The sequence below is a fragment of the Oncorhynchus clarkii genome, chromosome 28 (assembly GCF_045791955.1).
Source record: "Oncorhynchus clarkii lewisi isolate Uvic-CL-2024 chromosome 28, UVic_Ocla_1.0, whole genome shotgun sequence".
In the NCBI taxonomy this organism is placed as follows: domain Eukaryota; kingdom Metazoa; phylum Chordata; class Actinopteri; order Salmoniformes; family Salmonidae; genus Oncorhynchus; species Oncorhynchus clarkii.
In genome coordinates, this window is record NC_092174.1 from 15,089,071 (window position 1) to 15,110,860 (window position 21,790).

Below are 21,790 nucleotides of genomic sequence, written 5' to 3' on the forward strand. Positions count from 1 at the left end.
AGGGGGAGACAGAGGGGGGCGGGGGGAAGAGGCACAGGCTGGAGCCCCCTCAACCGTGCCAGTTTGCAGACCAGACTATCCCCCCTTCTCCTCCACCCCTCAGCCCCCCCCCCCTCCCCAAAGCCCCCACCAGAACATCACATTTCAATTAGGATTTATGCGGTGACACATTGTTCCTAACCGCTGTTGCGCCCCGAGCCAAGCGCTAATCATGAGGGGGTTTATAGGCCATCACTCTTCCTTCTCACAGCCCTGGAGAGTGTGTGTGCCTGTACGGTGTGTGTACCAGACATGTGTGAGGGTTTGGTGTGTGCGCGCATGCGGGTGTATGTGCGTGTGTGTGTGACAGAGGAAGAGAGTAGCTTCCTCCCCCGGCCTCCCAAGTGAATGAGGATTATGATAAACTATAGGCTAGCTCTATTGTTTCCATGTGTGTTTGAGAGAGCACCCGTGTGTGAGAGTGTGTGTGCGCGCGCGCGTCAGGGCTGAGGCACAGCTCGGATCCATAATTGAATCAGAGAGGGTGGCAATTATGGAGAATAATGACAATTATCCCAAATTAATATGAATATTTATCACCATCAATACAATTGACACTTAAAATCGTTACAATTCTGGCTTGTTATCTTGTTTTGCACTGTAACACAAAAAAAGGTGGTTAAATCTAAACCAGCTAGCCCATAGCTAAAAGAGAACTAACCTCATGATAAAGTGCATCAACCAACTGTGGTTGATAGAACACTGGATAACCAGGGACTAGATGGAAGCTGCAACAAGTCTGTGCTCACACACACACAACCTACCTACACAGCCCATCTTCTCGGGCTGCTGGACATAGCCATCAATCAATCTCCTGACGTCTCACTGAGCCAGCTGTGCTCTGCGGTCGCTATGGGAACACCAATCAAGCCGAAGCAGCCAGAACTCGGGCGGTGTGCGTATGTGTGTGCGAGTACCGGACGGGTGGGGCTTACCGTGTTTGAAGACGCCGATGAGGAGCGATTTGTCCGACTCGCTGTCCCACCAATCGGCAGGGACCTCGGCGTGGAAAGGCTGAGGGATCCAGATATCCATTTCACTGTGGGCCCAGACCAAGGGGAGAGGAAGAGAGAACGAGGGGAAAATGAATTAACAGGGTCTAAAAATCGGCGTGTGTCCGTATTAGGCCCCATCTCCAGGCATCTGGGAGGAAATATGGTCATTAGCCACGCTGCTGGAACATCTCCACTGTGGCCCAAATGGAACCGTATTTCCTACATCGTGCCTCGACCAGAGCCAAAAGTAGTGCACTATATAGGAAATAGGGTGCCGTTTAGAAAGCAGCCCTCATCACTAAGGAGACCTAGGCAGAGCAGGCCTAACCTTATCACCACTAGCAGCCTGCCCTGATGCCTGCAACGCTATCACCACTAGCAGCCTGCCTGGCCTAATCCAATACAGACACACACACAGGCAAGCTGGCACTTATACACAGACACACACATACACAATAACTGGCACATATATGCGCACACACACACAATAACAGCATTGTAGCGATTCAGCGAAGAGCCTCAGACGCCATTGACATGTTGTGCACGTTTTCGGCATTATATATGCATGCACATCTGGGTGATGGGGTGAAACGAGGGGAGAGGGAGGGAGTGTGAAGATAAAGCAGGCAGGGGCTTGGGAGTGTTGGAGTGAGAGATAAAGGGATGGAGGGAGGAGACGGAAGGGAGTGGATGCCAACCTTGAGTCTGTTCCCTCTAGGATCCGGTCGGCTTGGTCACCGATGACTTCCTGTCGCAGATAGTAGAGCATACGGACCCTCAGGAGAACTCTGTGTGTGGGGGGAGACAGAAATAGGAAAGAAAGAAAAGGGAAGAGAGGGGGAGGGTAATAAAAGTGAAACTCTGGTCCCGTGCGCCAGCAGCAGTAGCTGGCTAGAGCGGCTAGCTGCGGCGGCGGATCTTTGGCACTGGCCGTTACCCATCCATCACGCTGCCAGGCCTGATTAGCCACGCCGCGCGCCAGCCCCTGCGCCTGACAGATGGCACCACATAATCGCCCCTGTGTGTGCCGCCTTTCACCCGCTTCCAACAGGTCTGCCTGGCACCTGGCCTGGCGCGGCGCCAGCCTCAACCCCAAAAAACCTGGCCGCCACAAAATCTCCCCGACAACAACAGAGTAGAAAGAAGAGTTGCGGCCAAGGAAGGAGGAGGGAAAGTAAATAGGACACTGGCTAGAACTAAACAAAAGGAGTGTGTGTGTGTGTTGTGTGCGGGGCTAGTTGGAGTGGAGCTATGGAACTCATGTGAAATAGGATTACCGAGGACTAATGGGTGTTCGATTTTTGGGAATTATAAAGAAACCACCAACTATCAACGGTGTGTTGGCCTGCTTATCTATGACAATATGATGGTGTGTGAGTAGGGGTTGTGTTTCCGTTAGGGGTTAAAGGTCAGAGGTTAGGGTAGACCAGTGTGTTCGAGACCACGTAAAGTGAGACCGGTTAAAAACAAATTTTTATTTACAATGACTGCCTACCCCGGCCAAAACGGACGACGCTGGGCCAATTGTGTGCCGCCCTATGGAACTCCCAATCATAGCCAGATGTGATACAGCCTGGAATCGAACCAGGGACTGTAGCGACGCCTCTTGCACTGAGATGCAGCGTCTTAGTCCGCGGAGCCACTCGGGAGCCTTCAGAAATTGAGAATGGTGAAAAATGCATGCCGAGGGAAAATAGTCACTCTACAAGTTGTTACTAACCCAAACACAGTAGGGAACAATGACGGCCTTCAGAGAATTTGTAAAATAATAAAATGTTCTGATTTTATCTCTTCAGTTGTTGTTGGAAAGGAAAGCGTGAACACTGAAGATGAGAAAAAGATCCAATAAGGATTTTTCTTTGGTGGTTTTTGGGGAGATAAATCTAGCTGGCTAAACTCCATCAGGGAATCATTTTGGAGTGACAGTGGACATTCAACCAATCACATGTTGATTTTTAATGGGTTGGACGTTTAACCAAAACTTACGGAAACGACTTCCTTCAAAGGCCAACAGGTCACTGCGCAATAGCGAGCAGTAGTTTTCCCACGATCTAGCTAGCTTTCGTTGTAGACTAGTTTGCAGCAGGTGCTATCGAAGAGGATGGTAATTTGTTGGTGAGTGGAACTGTGTTTTTATTTATTGCAGCTCGCAGCCATTTCTTTCAAAATAACTTCAGCGTGAAACGTTGTTGCATCTAAACTTAAGTTCACCGGTCACTTTGTGTGCTGTTTGTGAAAAAGACATTTGCAACAGGAAGTAATAGTTAACGCTTAATGGTTGTGTTTTTGTATTCTTATGATTGGGACCTACTGGCGTATTATGTCAGTGAATGTGCGCCATGTCCTTTAACATCATGCTGTGTGTGACTGCTGTCTATCGGCCCTATGTGTTTAACATAAACTGCACTCTCCTACATAGTGCGCTCTGGTATTAGTCGCTGTCCATCCGGCATCACGAGCTTGTCTCGCACATCCTTTGACGTGTCAGTGTTCTTGCTTTTGGTGATGTGTGATCGTGATGGCGTAAGGCTGTTTAAGCAGTGTGGTTGTGGGTAGCATTATCGGTGTGGGTGCTATCTGTGTGAGTGGCAGCCAGAAGCTCGACTCAGTTCTGTTTAATTCAGTTGGGTGCATTAAGTGATGGTATGATTTTTGAGTTGAGTTCATGTTGGAAGTTGCCACGTTTCACCACTGAGCAAACATGTCTATAATAGATTTTAAGACTGTTACAATTCCCCCCCTCCCCATCACTAATAGTGAGCGCGCAACTTGCAAATAATTCCCCTAACTTTTCCCTACTAGTGAATCAAGGAAATTCTGACAAGCGCAACAAGGTTTGAGGATATTTGTCAATGAAAGTAAAGAACAGTAATGTTACGAGTCAAGTAGGAGGCCCAGGTTTTAATAGGTGATAAGATCGTTTAATGAAAGGTGGGTATGTATATTTCACCTGGCGAAGCAGTTTAACGCGCTGACTAAATGGAAGCTGATTTTCTTACGCCACTAGTCTCGGGAAGAAATGACGAGTCCTCACTGTCCGACACAGTCAAAATGTATCAGACAAACATGGGGTCTCGAGACCGGACTTGAGCACAACGACACTGAGCTTGATCAATGGCTAATTTGTTCCTTTGGTGTTTGAAAAACGACAGCGTTGAGGTTAGGATTTAGGGGTGACTTACTTATTACAGTGGTGTTTGAGGTGTCTTTTGTAGCTGTCCTCCTGCAGTAGCAGGTCAGGGTTACAGCTGGCCAGCCACTCTGCCCTGGGGAGCTGGGGAGGGGCAGGCGGGGCTGGTTTCCCTTTCTTGCCCTTACGACCCCGTGGTACTGGAGTAGACAGACCTGCAGGAGAGAGAGGGGGGGGGGGGGGGGGGAATCACAACAAGTGTCAAAAACATTACAATTTAGGGTAATAGATTCATTAGTTCTCATTGAGATCCCTTTATAAAGAGAGACCTGGGTTTGACAAGTCAAGTACCAGCAAGGATTTTATCAATTATGACAATTAGTTATTTGAAATGGCCATCTGCAAACTAATTGATAACATTGAAATGGCAAGGAATTGGGCTAACTCTACGGTTCGTGTAACCAAATCAGATTCCAGTTTGCTTAGGCGGGAAACCAATGAGGATCAAGGTCAAATAAGTTATGTAAAGTCAGACTGAACCAGTTTGAGCCGGTTCTAGTCCAGCGCTAAACCAGACAAAGCATAAGGTTAAAGCAAGGTCATGTCAGGAGTTGTTGTGGAGGGAATAAGTGGGGGAGGGGTTGAGTGAGCGAGCGAGGGACGTTGGTGGTGGTACTGTGAAAAATCCTATGGAATTCAACGTATGTTTATTCACTACTCCTACTGGGGGCTATTGGGCAGGTCTTAAAGAGCAGCTGGTGAGGTTGCTACTGTGAGACAGTGGAAAGGTGGTGGTGTGTTCGTTACGTTTTTGGTTAAGCTAAGGTAATGCTGCAGTAAGGGTGCGTAGGGATACGTACCGGAATGGTTAGTGAGCGTGCGGCTCTGTCCGTCCTCGGTGGGCGTGATGAGGTCCCAGATGAAGCTCTTGATGTTCTCGTCGCCACGGTAGTGCAGCAGGCAGTAGGCCAGCAGGGCGCGGCAGATGGTCTCCACATCTTGCTCCCGCAGGGGCCGCTTGAAACGCCCATGGGACAGGATGTCTCCCCAGCGACCCCACCTAGCAGGGAGGGGGAGATCATCACAGGGAGAGGGGGAGATCATCACAGAGAGAGGGGAAGAAAAAGGGAGGGGAGAGAGAGGGATAGAAAGTGATAACGGAGAGGGGGGGAAAGAAAAAAGGAGAGCGGGAAAGAGAAAACAAGATTAAGGAAATTATAAGAAAAGAAGAATAGACGAACGAAGCAAGGAGAGAGAGAGGAGAAAGAGATGAGAATGATTTAGTCAGTGTCTCAAGTATTATCATTTATCCCGATGACTCACATTTACAATCTGGAGCTGGAAGGTTTTTTATTTCCATATTCCTCCCCCCACCCAAACTACTACAGTAAAGTTGAGGGGCAGGTATGAATGGGGCGGTGTTATGTCTGGCTCTCTGCCTTTCAACCAGGTTCCAATGTCACAACACGATCTGATTCCGTGACCCCATTCGCTCATGACCGCACATGCAACCGACAGCACATCTCATTACCGCGGGTGACCCAGAGTAGATATCTACTTGTGACAACCGAGCGAAGACTCTTGTCTCGCCCTAAAACGTTTCTACATGGCAGTGAGATAACCCCACTGACACCCAGACGATAGGAGTGCGTTTGTGGGTCGAGGGAGGCTGGGGCTGGTCTATGGAGGGAGATAGAGAGGGAGGGAGTCAATGGCAGCAGCGTCAGTTGAAATGAGTCCTCTCAGACGTGATGGCTCTAATTTGCCCTACAGCCCTGGGGTCTAGACAGTACAGTTGACTCGGTCGCATGTGAAAAACAAACCCCACTGCTGGTCAGACGTGGTGAGTGCATGCAGCCAGCCGTGATCTCTCCCTGCGGAGGGCAGCCGGGCACGGCGACTAATGAGTGTGTGTGTTTATACGTAAGTGCTGGGCCATTGTGTGTGATGTAGGTGCTGGTTGGTTGGTTCACTGTGTGGTTGTGTGTTGGGTCATTATAGGAGTGCACGCAAGATCGATCTGGGCTCGTGTGTGTGTGTAAGTATACAGGCATGTTTAATGGCCCCTTGCGTGTGGGAGCCTCAGATGGCTAAGTGTTAAATTACTCTACATGGGAGTGTGCAAGCAATAGCGCTCCGTGGGCGTCATTTCCCCCCAGACCACCGCAGCATGACCAGACCAGTCGCTTGTGACTGGTGTTTAGGCAAGCACACATCCTCAACCTCCTGAGCCTACAAAGGAGGGAAAGGAAAGATGAGATCGGTACCCTGGAAGCCAGACAAGATATGACATCTCTCAGGAATCAGGTGGACTTCCTGACCGAGAAGATGTAGAGGTGAAAGGATTGGATGAGTGATAATCAAGGGCTGTGGTAATATCCCTCTGGTGTGTTTGATAAATTTCTTACATCCATCTAACAGTCTGTAGTGTCTAGCTGTAGATATTGACCACTATGGTGAAAATCTTTCACCGAATTCCCCCCAGAAAAAAAAAACGATTACATTCTTTCAGATCTATCAGGGTTAGCCTTCCAAAGGGACTTGGGGCTTGGAGAACAGTCATCCCTTCCCTAACAAATGTCTAAGTCTTTCAGATGTCCACTCACCCATAAACCAGGAGGTTCTTCTCCACCCTAAAGCACTCGCTGCGGGGGTACCCTTGGGCTCGGTCCTGTGGCCGCCTGGGTTTAGTCAAGGGCTTCTCGTTCTCGCCGTCACTCTCCAGCTCGGAGAACTCCGCCAACTCGTCCTCCTTCATTGAGCTGTAGTGGCGTGTCTGCTTCCGTACCCTCGGCGTGTCAATCACCAGGGTGTTCTAAGAAAATTGTTATTTAAATCACACAAAATTAAATTGTGTCAAACCCCCCCAACCACATTTCCCTCCCTGTTAAAACGCTCAACACAGGTAACATGGTATTATTGACCTTATTACCAGTTTCCCTGCGGATAGAGATCGATATATTAGGTACAGTACACGTCAAAGGTTTGGACACCTACTCATTCAAGGGGTTTTCCTTATTCTTACTATGATAACAGAAGACATCAAAACTATGAAACACATGGAATCATGTATTATCCCCCATTTTTTTTTTTTAATCAAAATATATTTGAGATTCTTCAAAGTAGCCACTCTTTGCCTTGACAGCTTTGCACAATCTTGGCATTCTCTCAACCAGCTTCACCTGGAATGCTTATCCAACAGTCTTGAAGGAGTTTCCACATATGCTGAGCACTTGTTAGCTAAACTCCAAGCGGGCTGTCGTGCCTTTTACTGAGGAGTGGCTTCCGTCTGGACACACTACCATAAAGGCCTGATTGGTGGAGTGCTGCAGAGATGGTTGTCCGACTGGAAGGTTCTCCCATCTCCACAGAGGAACTCTGTCAAAGTGACCATCGGGTTCTTGGTCACCTCCCTGACCAAGGCCCATCTCCCCCGATTCCCCAGTTTGGCCGGGGGGCCAGCTCTAGAAAGAGTCTTGGTGGTTCCAAATTTCTTTATTTGAGAATAATGGAGGCCACTGTGTCTTGGGGACATTTTTTTGTTTCCCCTTCCGCAGATTTGTGCCTCGACACAATCCTGTCTCGGAGCTCTACAGACAATTCCTTCGACCTCATGGCTTGGATTTTGCTCTGGCATGATTGGATTTTGCTCTGACATGCCCGGTCAACTATGGGACATTATATACAGGTGTGCGCCTTTCCAAATCATGTTCAATTAATTGAATTTACCACAGGTGTACTCTAATCAATCATCTCACGGATGATACATGGAAATGGGATGCACCTGAGCTCCATTTTGAGTCTCATAGCAACGCATCTGAATACGTAAGTAAATAAGGTATGTTTGACATTTTTTTTATAAATTTGCAACAATTTCTAAAAACCTGTTTTCGCTTTGTCATTATGGGGTATTGCGTGTAGATTGATGAGGATTTTTATTTATTTAATTCATTCAAGAACAAGGCTGTAATGTAACATTTGGAGTCAAGGGGTCTGAATAGTTTCCGAAAGCATTGTTGTATACACACACACACACACACACACACACATATAAATATAAAAACTCATCCAGGGTGACTTGCAGAGATGACACGTCTGTTTATGCGGCTGGATTAAGTGCTATACTCTAGGGCCCTTGAGAGGGAGGAAAGAGCAAGAGCGGTGTGGGGTAGAGGCGGCGAGGAGAGGAAAAGGACTTGCTCTCTAGACTGACTAAGTGATGTCTCTGTTCCCCTCCGGCAGCAGCATAAGCTGCTTACTGCCTCTGGGTCCACCGAAGAGGGGAATGCGGGGTAATTAAGGAATAGAAAGAGATTCCCACAGCCACCGTTTTAAATGAGCTTCACTTAGCCCAGTTATGACTGGGGTGCCACGCATGGCTAGCCTGGGGGTAATAAGCCATATTAATTAACGCTTTAGATTAGTGTATGTATGAGGGAGATAATACTATTGAGCGCCGATACTTTAGCAAGTGGTGTCTAAAGGGAGGGGAAATGCTGGTGTGACCACCCCGGGCTGGGTTTCTCCCATTCCCATAGTAAATACTGCAACTGAGAATTCAGCCCCAGAAGCCAAACTGTCAACACAAATCGGTAGCCTCACTGTCCTCAAGTAGCCAGTTATTGTACAGTCCTTGAGACTGAAATACTGACCAAGCCAAGTCTCTGCCCTCCTAGGTCACCCCTGTCACACTACATTTCCCACAATTCAATTTCCTGAGGCTCACCCGTCCATTGATAGCATCCATGTCGAGCTCCGCCTTCTTGGCCCACTTCTGCCAGAAGTCTGGGTCCTCCAGGGAAATGTCCGTCCTATTCCCAGCGGCCACGAAGCTCGCCTGGGGAGAAAGGGAGAAGGAGAAACGGTACCAACAGCGAATCTCCTGAATGCGTTTTCTCCACCTTCTTTTAATCAAATGACACTTTTGATCTCAAAGAAGTGCTGCTGGGTTAGCTCCCACTGACACTGCACAGCTTGGTTCTGAACGAGCCTGGCTCTAGTGTTAATGACCATAGAAATAGAATTACTAATAGAATGGGGCGACGGTCCACCCAGGCCCATAGACTTGAAAAGGTAAATCTGTTCTAGTAATTCAATTCCTATGGTAATGACTACTGGATTGAATGAGGGAGCTAAGAATACATAGGAAACAGCGTATTGAAGCTACCTTGGCGAAGGTGGACCCCTTGCCCTCGGACTCAATGGTGATGGTCTGGGTTCGTCTCTGGAGGATCTGGTCAATGTCTTCCTCGCAAAACTTCGAGCCCTCGTCCTCCTCGTCCATCAGAGCTCCGTAAGCTCCTTTGCGGAGGAGGTCCTCCACTTCCTTCTTAGACAGCTGCTGCACCTGAGGTGGTAGAGTACATTTGAGGGTTTAGATCACGGAGCTCGGCACATCAGAATTTTACCTTTATTAAGGTAATGAAGTACGGTTAAGAAGACCATCTTTCAAAAAAGACAGATGAGCAACCTTCTATTGCTGCATATATAATTTAGACTATAACAAGATGTCCTCAAGCCTGGTCTTGCTATTTGACTGTGTGAGAACCGTGTGAGTGTCGTACCCCGTTGGCTGCGTTCTCTCGGCCACTCATGGATTGCAGCACAGCCTTGTCAAGGCCCAGCTTGAGGCTGGCCTTGTCAAACATCTCCCTCTCATAGGAGTTCCTAGTGATCAGTCTGTAGATCTTCACTGCCTTGCTCTGGCCAATCCTGTGGCATCTGGCTTGGGCCTGAGAGAGAGGAAAAGAGAAAGAGGTATGGAGAGAAAAAAAAAACCACACGCTTAGATTCCAAAAAGCATAGATCAACTGATAATAAACGAAGTCATGGAGCTGTGTACCAGTGTGATAACATCTTGTCTGCCCTGTTTTGGAATGTTCACTCCTGTCTGTGCCCTGTGTTTTGTTTAATTTGCAAACCTGTGTACTGCATTTTGACTAGTGTCTGTCTACTGTATTTAACAGCACTGTATTGACCTGTGCAGTTATTTGAGTTGTGACCACAGTATTCTCAAAGATAAAAAAAAAAAAATTGCATCTTCAACTATCAAACTTAGTAGTGAGACTATTTCCAAGTCCAGCCCAGTGTTTATACCTGTAAGTCATTCTGGGGGTTCCAGTCCGAGTCAAAGATGATGCAGGTGTCTGCAGCAGTCAGGTTGATGCCCAGGCCCCCGGCCCGGGTACACAGCAGGAAGACAAAGCGGTCGGAGTCCGGTCGAGAGAAGCGGTCGATCGCAGCCTGCCGGAGGTTACCCCTCACGCGGCCATCGATACGCTCGTACGGGTACCTAGTCGGATGGAGACGGTCATGGTGAGCGTCAACACAGTCATACTAAAACAACCCACGTTTCTGACTGTCATCGATGTGCTCCTACAGACTACTAGTAATGTGTGTGTGTGTATCTATATACACACACAGCATAAATTATGATGTTCAAATGCATCAACTATTCGAAGATAAAACACGGCCAAGATTTTAAAAAATAAAAGCGGGCTGCATCTGGCACATGGGCAACCAGTTTCAGACCCCTGGGTTAGGGGACTGAAGAGAACATCTAAAACAGTCAGATTCGCACCGTTTCTGGATGAGGTAGTCCTCCAAGATGTCCAGGCAGCGCACCATCTGGGAGAAGACGAGGACCCTGTGTCCTCCGGCCTTCAGCTTGGGCAGCAGCTTGTCGATCAGCACCAGCTTGCCCGCCGCCTGGATCATGGCCTGCAGGTGGAACTGGGCCATCTCAGCGTGGTGGTTCTCGCGGAAGTCCTCCAGGATCTTCTCCTCTGCACCTAGAACATAAGAGGCATCAGAATCATTCAAAGCAGCATGACTAAACCCAGTCAGTTCACAAACAAACCCAAGCCAAGTAGGTGGGGCACAGGACGCCAAATTAACATCCAGAGGGTCCAAAATATACACATTCTAAGCCAAACGATTTTAGAATGAGTGTGATCTGCGTTAGTGTGTGTTCAGTACCATTGATGAGGTAGGGGTGGTTGCAGCACTTCCTCAGCTCCATCATGGTGTTGAGCAGGTTGGGGACCTGAGCCCCTCCGCCTCCCCATGCACCACCACCACCTCCCGGTCCCCCTTTAGACAGAAAGGAGAAGTTCTTCTCCAGAATGGCCCGGTAGTACTTCTTCTGGATGTTGGTCAGCTCCACCTGAGAACAGGGGATAGGAACGAAATCAGTCAGCAAGACATCATAATACGGCAGTAGTAATCTAACAGAGAAGGTAACATGGCTTGCACGTTGAAAGAATTGACGTTAAGATAATTCCATTCAAGTACAAGGAAATCTCACTATTTGACCATGAGAAACGCACTCAAACACACACCTCGATGATGGTCTCCTCCTTGGGGGCCAGGTTCTTCTCCACATCCTCCTTGAGACGTCGCAGCATCATGGGCTTCAGGATGGCCTGTAGCTTCTGGACCTGCTCCTCAGTCTTGAGGTCGCCAAACTCCTGCATGAAGGTGTTCTCTGAGGGGAAGCGTTCAGGCTCCAGGAAGTTGAGCAGACTGAAGAGCTCCTCCACAGTGTTCTGCAAGGGCGTTCCGGTCAGCAGCACCTTGTGCTCCTTCCCAGGGGGAGAGGGGGGAGTATTTAGTCATTACTGTACTTAGTTCCTTCCAGTTGGTCTTTATATATATGTTTTGTTTTATTACTCCTGTGATAGGAGAGGAGGAAAGCGGAAACATATTGTCCCATTAATGTCCATGAAATATTAGCATTTCATCAATAAGTTGCTTATTTTCCAACAGTTCCAATGGCAAGTAGTCTTTGTATCCACATGTGGTTGTATTGTGCATTTTTTAAATTTTATTTTTATTGTCAAATAAATCATACATCTCAACTAGACATTTCTCTCAGTTTCAACTCACCATGTCCATCATCTTGAGTCCCTCGAGCAGTTTGCAGTTCCTGTTTTTGAGGCGGTGAGCTTCGTCGATGACCACACAGCGCCACGGGACGCTGCGCAGCTCCGGGCAGTCCGTCAGGATCATCTCAAACGTGGTGATGACTGCATGAAATTTGTACGCTCCCTTTATCACACGACCCTGAGGACGGAGGGAGAAGAGAGCGAGGGAGAGGAAGGAGTGTTATGGTGAACATTAGATTTTCCTGCCCACGCGACTCAATCAGGGAAAACTCAGGACCCTGGTTATAAGATTACATGGTCTGCCGAGGTACTGGTGGTCTGGAGGTCCTGGTGGTCTGTGGCGGTACTGCAGATGGTCCGCAAATTTTATAATGATTTTATCTTTTTTTGTTGCCAAAAATAAAAAGTTGGGAGTATTAAAGGTATTGTAATAAATTTTACATTACTTTTCACAATGCTAATTGTAATAATAATAATAATAATAATAATAATAATAATAATAGCCTTTAATCTGTTACATTTACAGATAAAATTGACTCAATTTGGCCGGCAAGATATTTTGGTACAAATTCCATAACTCTGCGAACTTTCGACAGTGATGTGGTGTTCACCGGATCAGAAAAGACGGTGAACCGCTGGGTTAACACATTTAAAATAGTTATTGGAGTAGGGTACGGTCACATTTCGGTCACTGTAGTCTTTATTCGGTCTGGTAAGGTCAGTGTGGCTCTCTGGTTAATGAGGTCAAGTACCTGACCGTCTATCTAAAAGTACTTACTGTGGGATTATTCTTAGATTAGGGTGAAGAACCTAGTGTACCGTACTATATTCTCACTTAGGCCTAAGCGTGTTGTGAGGTCATGTTTGTTATGCAATGCTAAAGTTGTGATAGAATAAGGTCATGTTGTGCTTGGGATTATCGTTACATTAAGGTCTCGTTACCTGTGCGTCTGGCCTTAATGGTCATGTTACGGTCAGGTTAAATTACGGTATGGTCACGCATACGCGCCGCAGGAGTTCATCTCGTAGGCCTGGATGGTCTTATAGTTGTGCTGTGGTTAGGTCATGGTTAAAGTACGGCCACGTTACGGTCAAGACATACCTGCGCGTCACGGTAGTTCATCTCGTAGGCCTGGATGGTCTTGCGGCTGGCCTGGCTGCCATGGTAGACGATGACGTTGAGTTCGGTCCAGGTGCGGAACTCCCTCTCCCAGTTTGGAATGGTGGAGAGGGGGGCGATGACCAGGAAGGGCCCGTGGATCCCCTTCAGGTAGATCTCATAGAGGAATGTGATTGACTGGATGGTCTTGCCCAGGCCCATTTCATCTGCTAGGATGCAGTTCCGTCTGGGAGGGGGAGAAACATATTATGAACATGATGAAAGGGAGTCCTCAGTGACCATTAGCGGTAGTGAGTCCTCAGTGACCATTAGCGGTAGTGAGTCCTCAGTGACCATTAGCGGTAGTGAGTCCTCAGTGACCATTAGCGGTAGTGAGTCCTCAGTGACCATTAGCGGCAGTGAGTCCTCAGTGACCATTAGCGGCAGTGAGTCCTCAGTGACCATTAGCGGCAGTGAGTCCTCAGTGACCATTAGCGGCAGTGAGTCCTCAGTGACCATTAGCGGCAGTGAGTCCTCAGTGACCATTAGCGGCAGTGAGTCCTCAGTGACCATTAGCGGCAGTGAGTCCTCAGTGACCATTAGCGGCAGTGAGTCCTCAGTGACCATTAGCGGCAGTGAGTCCTCAGTGACCATTAGCGGCAGTGAGTCCTCAGTGACCATTAGCGGCAGTGAGTCCTCAGTGACCATTAGCGGCAGTGAGTCCTCAGTGACCATTAGCGGCAGTGAGTCCTCAGTGACCATTAGCGGCAGTGAGTCCTCAGTGACCATTAGCGGCAGTGAGTCCTCAGTGACCATTAGCGGCAGTGAGTCCTCAGTGACCATTAGCGGCAGTGAGTCCTCAGTGACCATTAGCGGCAGTGAGTCCTCAGTGACCATTAGCGGCAGTGAGTCCTCAGTGACCATTAGCGGCAGTGAGTCCTCAGTGACCATTAGCGGCAGTGAGTCCTCAGTGACCATTAGCGGCAGTGAGTCCTCAGTGACCATTAGCGGCAGTGAGTCCTCAGTGACCATTAGCGGCAGTGAGTCCTCAGTGACCATTAGCGGCAGTGAGTCCTCAGTGACCATTAGCGGCAGTGAGTCCTCAGTGACCATTAGCGGCAGTGAGTCCTCAGTGACCATTAGCGGTAGTGAGTTCTCAGTGACCATTAGCGGTAGTGAGTTATCTAAATGTGCAGTTAAGAGGAAAGAAAGGAGAGAAAACAATGCAATGAATGAGATGTAACCGGGATAGCGTCTCAAATGACACGCTATTGACTATATAGTGCCCTGCCTTTGGCCAAGTAGTCCACTATATGGGCAATAGTGTGTCCTTCACTCTGTTCACTCCATTAGTGAGTGAGTAATCTAATGAACAGTTAAGCTAACCCGGTTAGGGCAGATCAATGACATTCAAATTAAGGAGTGAGTGTGTGTGGAAGCTTTTCTATAGTGTTATACTGATATATTGGGGTAGGCAGGCTACACTGGTGACGGATCTGTGTGTGTGTGTGTGTGTGTGTGTGTGTGTGTGGTGAAGGGGTGTCAGTGTGTGCGTGCAGTAGTGTGTCCTGTGCAGCAGCGGTAGATCACACATTAATGATTAGTGTGAGAAAAGCACAGCTTGGGTACACACATGTCCCTATAACACATGGGTTGGAGGACACCCTATGGGGAATGGATGTGTTGATTGTATTCACGCATGTTCGGTGACATGTTTAAGTATTATCCATGCGAATGTGTTGGATAAACATAGCATCTACACTACATGACCAAAAGTATGTGGACACCTATTCATCGAAAATTTCATTCCAATATGGAGTTGGTCCCCCCTTTGCTGCTATAACAGCCTTCACTCTTCTGGGAAGGCTTTCCACTAGATGTTGGAACATTGCTGTGGGGACTTGCTTCCATTCAGCCACAAGAGTATTAGTGAGGTCGGGCACTGATGTTGAGCACTGATGTTGAGCGATAAGGCCCTTGCACGCAGTCAGCATTTTAATTCATCCCAAAAGCATTTGATGGGGTTGAGGTCAGGGGTCTGTGCAGGCCAGTCAAGTTCTTCCACACCGATCTTGACAAACTATTTCTGTATGGACCTTGCTTTGTGCACGGGGGCATTGTCATGCTGAAACAGGAAAGGGCCTTCCCCAAACTGTTGCCACAAAGTTGAAAGCATAGAATTGTATAGAAAGTCATTAAATGCTGTAGTGTAGAACTGCAACTAAGGGGCCTAGCCTGAACCATGAAAAACAGCCCCAGACCATTATACCTCCTCCACCAAACTTTCCAGCTGGCACTATGCATTGCGGCAGGTAGTGTTCACCTGGCATCCACCAAACCCAGATTCATCCGTTGAATTGCCAGATGGGGAAGCGTGATTCATCATTCCAGAGAATGTGTGTCTGGTGCTCCAGAATCCAATGGCAGCGAGCTTTACACCACTCCAGCTGACGTTTGGCATTGCGCATGGTGATCGTAGGCTTGTGTGAGGCTGCTGAGCCATGGAAACTCTGTAGCGAGACTTGCAACCAAGGACAGACAATTTTTACGTTCTACGCGCTTCAGCACTCGGCAGTTCCGTTCTGTGAGCTTATGTGGCCTACCACTTCACGGCTGAGCCGATGTTGCTCCTAGATGTTTCCACTTCACAATAACATCACTTACAGTTGACTGGGGCAGCTCTAGCAGGGCAGAAATTTGACGAACTGCATTGTTGTAAAAGTGGCATCCTATGACGATGCCACATTGAAAGTCACTGAGCTCTTCAGTAAGGTAATTCTATTGCCAATGTTTATCTATGGAGATTGCATGGCTGTGTCTTCGATTTTATACACCTGTGAGCAACGGGTGTGGGTGAAATAGCAAAATCCACTAATTTGAAGGGATGTCCACATACTCAATTACATACAAAGTATTTGTTATTGAGTACCTGTGGGGTTTTTTAAAATCACATTTTAGACTCGATATCATGTATATTATACTACTGTTAAATAATAAACGTTGTATAATAGGCGGTCATACAGATACATCATACAGCTTAGCACACACAGAGAGCGTTATAGTACTTCTCCTTACGTATTGTACCAGTTGAAGAGCAGCCAGTTCACTCCCTCCAGCTGGTATTCCCTGAGTGCGTTGTCGTTTTTATAATCCCTGGAACTCTCGGATTTCTGCCAGCCGTCAGTGGGAGGTCGCTCCTGTTTCAAATAAAAGCCTGCCGTTAGTGGTTTCCGTGCGACTGCAGGAGCGTGGCCTTGCTGGCTCTGAGTTAAATGTCCGGGACCATAATAAAAATGTAAGAAAAAGGTAGCAGGAGAGTCTGTAGTGTGGAAGTGTGTGTGGAGATTTTTAATACTCACCACGCGCTTTGTCTCGGGCTGGCGGGCCGAGACGGCCTCGTACTCCTCGATCTTGGCCAGGTCGATGTCGGCCTTCAGCTCCCACGTGCTGTCCTCATAGGGCAGGGAGCACCACTTCACCAGGTACAGGTTAACAGGCTGGGGAAAGAGGAGAGTTAGAGAGAGGGTTAGCGTGTCTTTCTGTGACTCCAACATGAAAGGAAAGGGCAACCAACGTTTGGTCTGAACTTAAAAGGAACGTTCAGCCAATGAACTTCAAAACAAGGATAAGTCAAGGACATAACCAAACCTATCCAACTTTGGAGGCCATTTAAAGGCCATAGAGAACAGGTAGAAAAGAAAGAGAAGGAACAAACCTCGCCGTTCTCATCTGTGCTCTCCGACTCGTCCAGGACCCGGTCCACCTCAACATAGTCCGGGTTGAAAGGCTCGTCATCCATCTGCAGGAGGGAGGGAATGAGAGAAGGTTAGCTTCTGACCATTATGATGGCAGATGAAGATGGCAGGAAGAGTGAAGAGCAGAGAAAGTCTAACATTCACCCAACCAAATAACCGTATGTTATTGAATCCTCTGAAGTTGAAAGTAGGAGGAAAGAAACCGATTGTACAACGCGTGTTAAAACGGACACAAAATGGCAGCCAAACAGTGGGGAAGATAACGGTGCGGGACTGACCTCTGTTACGAAGGTGGCGAGGGCCTGCTTGGCCCTGAACCGCTTGACCTTCTGGTGGATCCTTTTGTCCTTCTCCAGCTCCTCCAGGTCTGCCCAGCGACAGTGCAGGTAGGAGCTACACAGAGAGGGAGAAATACACAGTTACACACACGCCATAAACCATGACACAAACACCATAACAGACATGCCATGATATACACACCATATACCAGACACACACACACTACCAAAAATGAGCTAATCTAGAGAATTAGAGCATTATATTATAATCTTAATCCAAACGGTAGTCCTGTGGTTTACAGAGCGTGTAATAGATATGTTTTATTACGATGCCATTTATCCTCCCCCAAAAGCTTGAGGTAAACAAATGACACGGTGAACTAAGGCCCCTGTATCGTAGTGTGTCGGTACTTTGGTCACTCACAAACTCTTGAACTTCACATAGAATTCTTCCACTTCCATTTCCTCTCCCGATTCCACCTGTGAAAAAACAACCAAGACGGAAATATCTGTGTCAGCGGTTGTGGATTACAGTTGGGAGATAGGAGTGTGACTTTTGGGTTAAGATGCAAAGTTTGTCCTTGAGCGTAATTCGCTGATTTAAAAAAAACTAAATCCAGGCCCCCGTTTTCTCTAACATATTAGTAAAGTCTAACAATTGTATCTCGGTACAGAGTTCTCTGTACTGTAGTGGAGAAGAGAACTGACAATAGCCCACCACCCCCATTAAAGACCAACCATCTCTACTGTGTGGTGCTGAGGATGACTCATGAATCACTTCTATGCACACACAGCCACACTACACGCACACGGTTCCATTCACAGAGAGCTGACCCGAGGCCTGGCTTCCTGCCAAAACCACAGCGCTACGACAGACGCCAAACTAGCATTTCCTCAGGCAGAGTGTGTGCGTGCTCGCAAGGTGGGGGGGTAACCCATTCGCAGCTGCCTTACTTCGAGTCCCAGCCGCCAGCCAGCCTGCACGAGTGTTCGTATTGTTTTTGGCAGAGGTGAACTAAGCTTTGTTTTGGAGCAGCTTTTGAAATGGAATGAAGAAACACACACCCCGAAGACAGACAGACACACAACTCCCTCACACACACACCCTGTCTGGAGTGTAATGTACCACATAAAACCAGCCGGTCTTGGGGGAACACAAAGCGCTAGACAGCCTTATACTTCAATTCCCTACACCGTCACTACTGCAGGAGCGTAGCCCCTTCACTGCCAACAAGGGATACAGTCACAATGGAAGTATCTAGACTTTAATGCAAAAGAGACTCAAGGCTTATGTCAACTCCAGGGTTGCGAACGTCTGGTCTAATCAAATCAAGGGGCCAGAGAGTCCAGAGACCCAAGTCCACACAACTCTAACCGGCTTCATTCCACACCCCCGCTAGACTGGTCTATGAAGCGGCTGTCTAGGAGGGAGGATGAGCGCGAGTATAATCTGTTTAGAGCTGGTCGAGCAGCGGTTGTTAAGATGACGCCTGTGCAGGGGTGCCGGTACCCATTTTCTCTCCAGAGACGCAGCTGTGAGTGCGCACGAGCCTCACCTCTTTCTTCCCCATGCGCATGGCCATGATCTTCTCCACCACAGGCCCCTCCGTCTCCACCACCTCCTACAGTCACACAGATGGAACAACGTTAGCAGGCCTAAGTAATGGAGGGCAGGGAGCACAAATCTATCCGCAGACGAAACAGAGAGATGATCTGACACACGTTGGCTCTCAGTCTGACAAGCTCCTTCTGACATACACATGCCAGAGCACCTCGCTCTGCCTCTCCGTTGGTGCTGACCTGCTGTTCAGAGTTGTTGGAGGGGGACTTGGGAGCCGGGGAGTCTCCATCATGGTCCTCATCCGAGATCCTGAATTCCAGTTCCTCGGTGTAGCGCTTTCTCTTCACCTGACGACTGGAGCGACGCTTCTATAGAGATGGGAGAGGTCAGAGAGAAGGACGAGGGAGAGAGGAAGGTGATAAGTGAACAATTGTACTTTACAGTACTGCGCTAGCCCGACAATCCCAAAAACAGAATAACCATAATAGAAACGAGATTGACAAAATAAAACCAGGGTGGAAATTGAGGTGAATTCTATGGGTGTTTTTTAAAACATTTGTATTCTATTGCGGATATGATCAATCAAGTAAAAAAATATATTTAAAAAAATTCTAGCTTCCACAATCCGCAAGCCCAGTCGAACCGAGGTACCCAGCCACACAGCCACACTCTAGCGCAGGGCAGGCCCTCTCTTCTGCGCTCCTAACGGGCTAAATCGTGCCGGCTGCAATCATGGTATTACATCTGTCAGGCCGTGCCTACTGTTTAAGAGTGGTGGAAATTGGACAATGCCTGAGTGTCAGACGGCTGGGTCACCTGGATGTTTGGGTTGGTGAAGTCCTTTGCAGCTAACAGCTCCCATTTGCCTGGCTCAGAGCAGGGTAGTGTGTTTATGTTTGAGTGAGCATCTCACATTAAGATATTTTTTATTGTATTCACTCCTGAAAAACACCGGGACCAGATGAAGTTAATAATTTAACACCAGGGCCTGTGGCTGAACGCCCGGTAGATCAGGGCCCATCTAGGATATAGGGTCCCACTTGGGATGCATACATAAGACTTAATCTGGCCCCTTTTGTTCAGCCATCATCCATACGGCTGTATTATTAAATCCATATTAAGACCAGAATGAAGTCAATAAATTAGCATGGGGGTTATTTGGTAGCTTCTAACAGGGTTGACATTGTTGGAAAGTGTGCGTTTGTCTGTCTGTACTGTACCACTGATGTTACTCTGTATGAACAACTGACGTTACTGTGTGTGTGTGTGTGTGTGTGTGTGTACCTGGACACCGTCGTCATCCTCCTCATCAGAGGGAGGTGGGGGTGACTTCTCCACATCGGAGTTGACCGACACTGACGGTTCTCTCTTCCTCTTGGTCTCCTTCACACTGCTGCCACTGCCCTCTGCTGCCTCCACCTTCTTAGTGCTGGAGGAAGAAGGGATGAAGAGGGATGAGGAGAAGGATGAAAGAGAGCGACAGGAGAGGAAGGGGGGATAATGAGAATAATTAAATGAAGAGATGAGTGAGAGGAGATGGATAATAAAGAGAAAGATGAGTGAGTCTGAACCCCATCTCCTATCACCACCACTGTGTATTGCACATAAAAAGACATTGCCGCCAGCTTTCGGTCATCTGGGTCTCTGATAGTCTAAAGTCAACATTGGCAAAAGTATAATTACCTTCACAACATGAGGGACAACCTCTTATCATAATCTGCTCCCAATATCAAGGCTGTTACCATAGCATAAGAACCTTAGGAGACCATTTTCATGACCGTTGGAACAATCAACAAATCACCCTGTACACAACAAGGAGAACTCAGCAGATGAACCGGTGGTTTCAAAGTTGATGTTCGATACACAAGAAGATGGATGTCATCTGGGATTTCTAGTAAGTAACCATCTTGGAGAGGCCATGTTTTGAATTAACAGTTTGAGGTCCTTTCCTCGAGGCTGGAGGACAGAGGGTTAAAACATGAAAGAGAAGAGGGGGAGAGAAGGGAGGGAGGGAGAGAAGGGGTGTTGTCTCCTCTCTTTCCACTGTGTGTACTACACACACACACACACACACACACAGAGCTCCGCGGCTGCCACAGATTACACAAAGCCCAGGGGGTGGGCAGTCAACCCCCCTCTTGCCTTTCTCTCTCTCCCTCCCTCCCTCCCCTCTAGGGCCCCCCTCTCCTTTCATTTGCACGCCAAGAGCAATCACATCACCCTGGTAACCGGCGGTCACATGACCCGCACCTGTTCCTTTGGCTGGACGCCACCGGCTGGAGCCATCTGCTCTACTCAGTCAGTCTCCCTCTCTCTTCTCCTTTTCTTCTTTCCCTCGATCACGCCTCTCCTCTAAAGCTTCTCCTTGCTTTCTCTTCCCCTCCCCGGCCTCTCCATCTCCTACCTTGGCCTCCCCGGCCTCTCCTCCTCCGTGGCCTCTCCTCCTCCGTGGCCTCCCCTCCCTTGCTTCTCCCCCTTTCTCTCATCTTGTTTAGAAGGGTAATTGTTTAGAAGGGTAATTATACTGAGACTCCAATTTTTCTATTTAAAATGTAAGCCAAACAAAACCATTTGATTTCAAAGTTGAACAAACCATCCAACTTTATGACGAAATACAACTTAAGAATTTACACAGAAAATGTAGCAAGAACACATTTACTTGACCGGCGCAGATGCAAAATTTGTTAACAGAATGCTGTCATTCTGTTACCAAATTTTGCATCTGCACTGTTCAAGTAAATGTGTTCCTGTGTAAATTGTTTAAGTAGTCCTTGTGCATAGAGTTGTATGCTTCGTTAAACTACATTTTAAAAGTGAAAAATCTGTGTCATACGTACATAACTGTTGAATTGCCCATAAGCTTCCCCATCTCTTTCCCCCTCCCAATCGTCCACAGATTTACTCTATTTTCCCTCTGTCCATTCTCCACTCATTCTTCTGGGCCAGCTCCTCCGAAGTCCATCATTTACCCTCAGACGCCATCTTCCTTTCTCATTCTACCGGGCCATCTTAGTGACCAGTTTCATCATCCCTTCTTTCAATCTCTC

The 21,790-nt window shown here is 47.9% G+C and overlaps 1 protein-coding gene across 1 annotated transcript in view; it reads right to left on the minus strand.

The window, feature by feature from the left end:
- LOC139386501 (chromodomain helicase DNA binding protein 7) overlaps positions 1-21,790 on the minus strand; it is a 77,488-nt gene that overhangs the window by 18,204 nt on the left and 37,494 nt on the right. The window contains exons 4-25 of the mRNA XM_071132074.1: positions 20,028-20,172; positions 18,983-19,111; positions 18,739-18,804; positions 17,607-17,662; positions 17,183-17,297; positions 16,865-16,948; positions 16,509-16,646; positions 16,225-16,346; positions 13,153-13,396; positions 12,052-12,228; positions 11,505-11,747; positions 11,143-11,329; positions 10,745-10,955; positions 10,261-10,456; positions 9,729-9,896; positions 9,332-9,511; positions 8,891-9,001; positions 6,771-6,979; positions 5,025-5,224; positions 4,217-4,379; positions 1,733-1,822; positions 975-1,078 (exon numbers count right to left, since the gene is read on the minus strand). Of these exons, the coding sequence (XP_070988175.1) occupies positions 975-1,078; positions 1,733-1,822; positions 4,217-4,379; positions 5,025-5,224; positions 6,771-6,979; positions 8,891-9,001; positions 9,332-9,511; positions 9,729-9,896; positions 10,261-10,456; positions 10,745-10,955; positions 11,143-11,329; positions 11,505-11,747; positions 12,052-12,228; positions 13,153-13,396; positions 16,225-16,346; positions 16,509-16,646; positions 16,865-16,948; positions 17,183-17,297; positions 17,607-17,662; positions 18,739-18,804; positions 18,983-19,111; positions 20,028-20,172 (3,338 nt within the window). The remainder of the gene's footprint in view (positions 1-974; positions 1,079-1,732; positions 1,823-4,216; positions 4,380-5,024; positions 5,225-6,770; positions 6,980-8,890; positions 9,002-9,331; positions 9,512-9,728; positions 9,897-10,260; positions 10,457-10,744; positions 10,956-11,142; positions 11,330-11,504; positions 11,748-12,051; positions 12,229-13,152; positions 13,397-16,224; positions 16,347-16,508; positions 16,647-16,864; positions 16,949-17,182; positions 17,298-17,606; positions 17,663-18,738; positions 18,805-18,982; positions 19,112-20,027; positions 20,173-21,790) is intronic.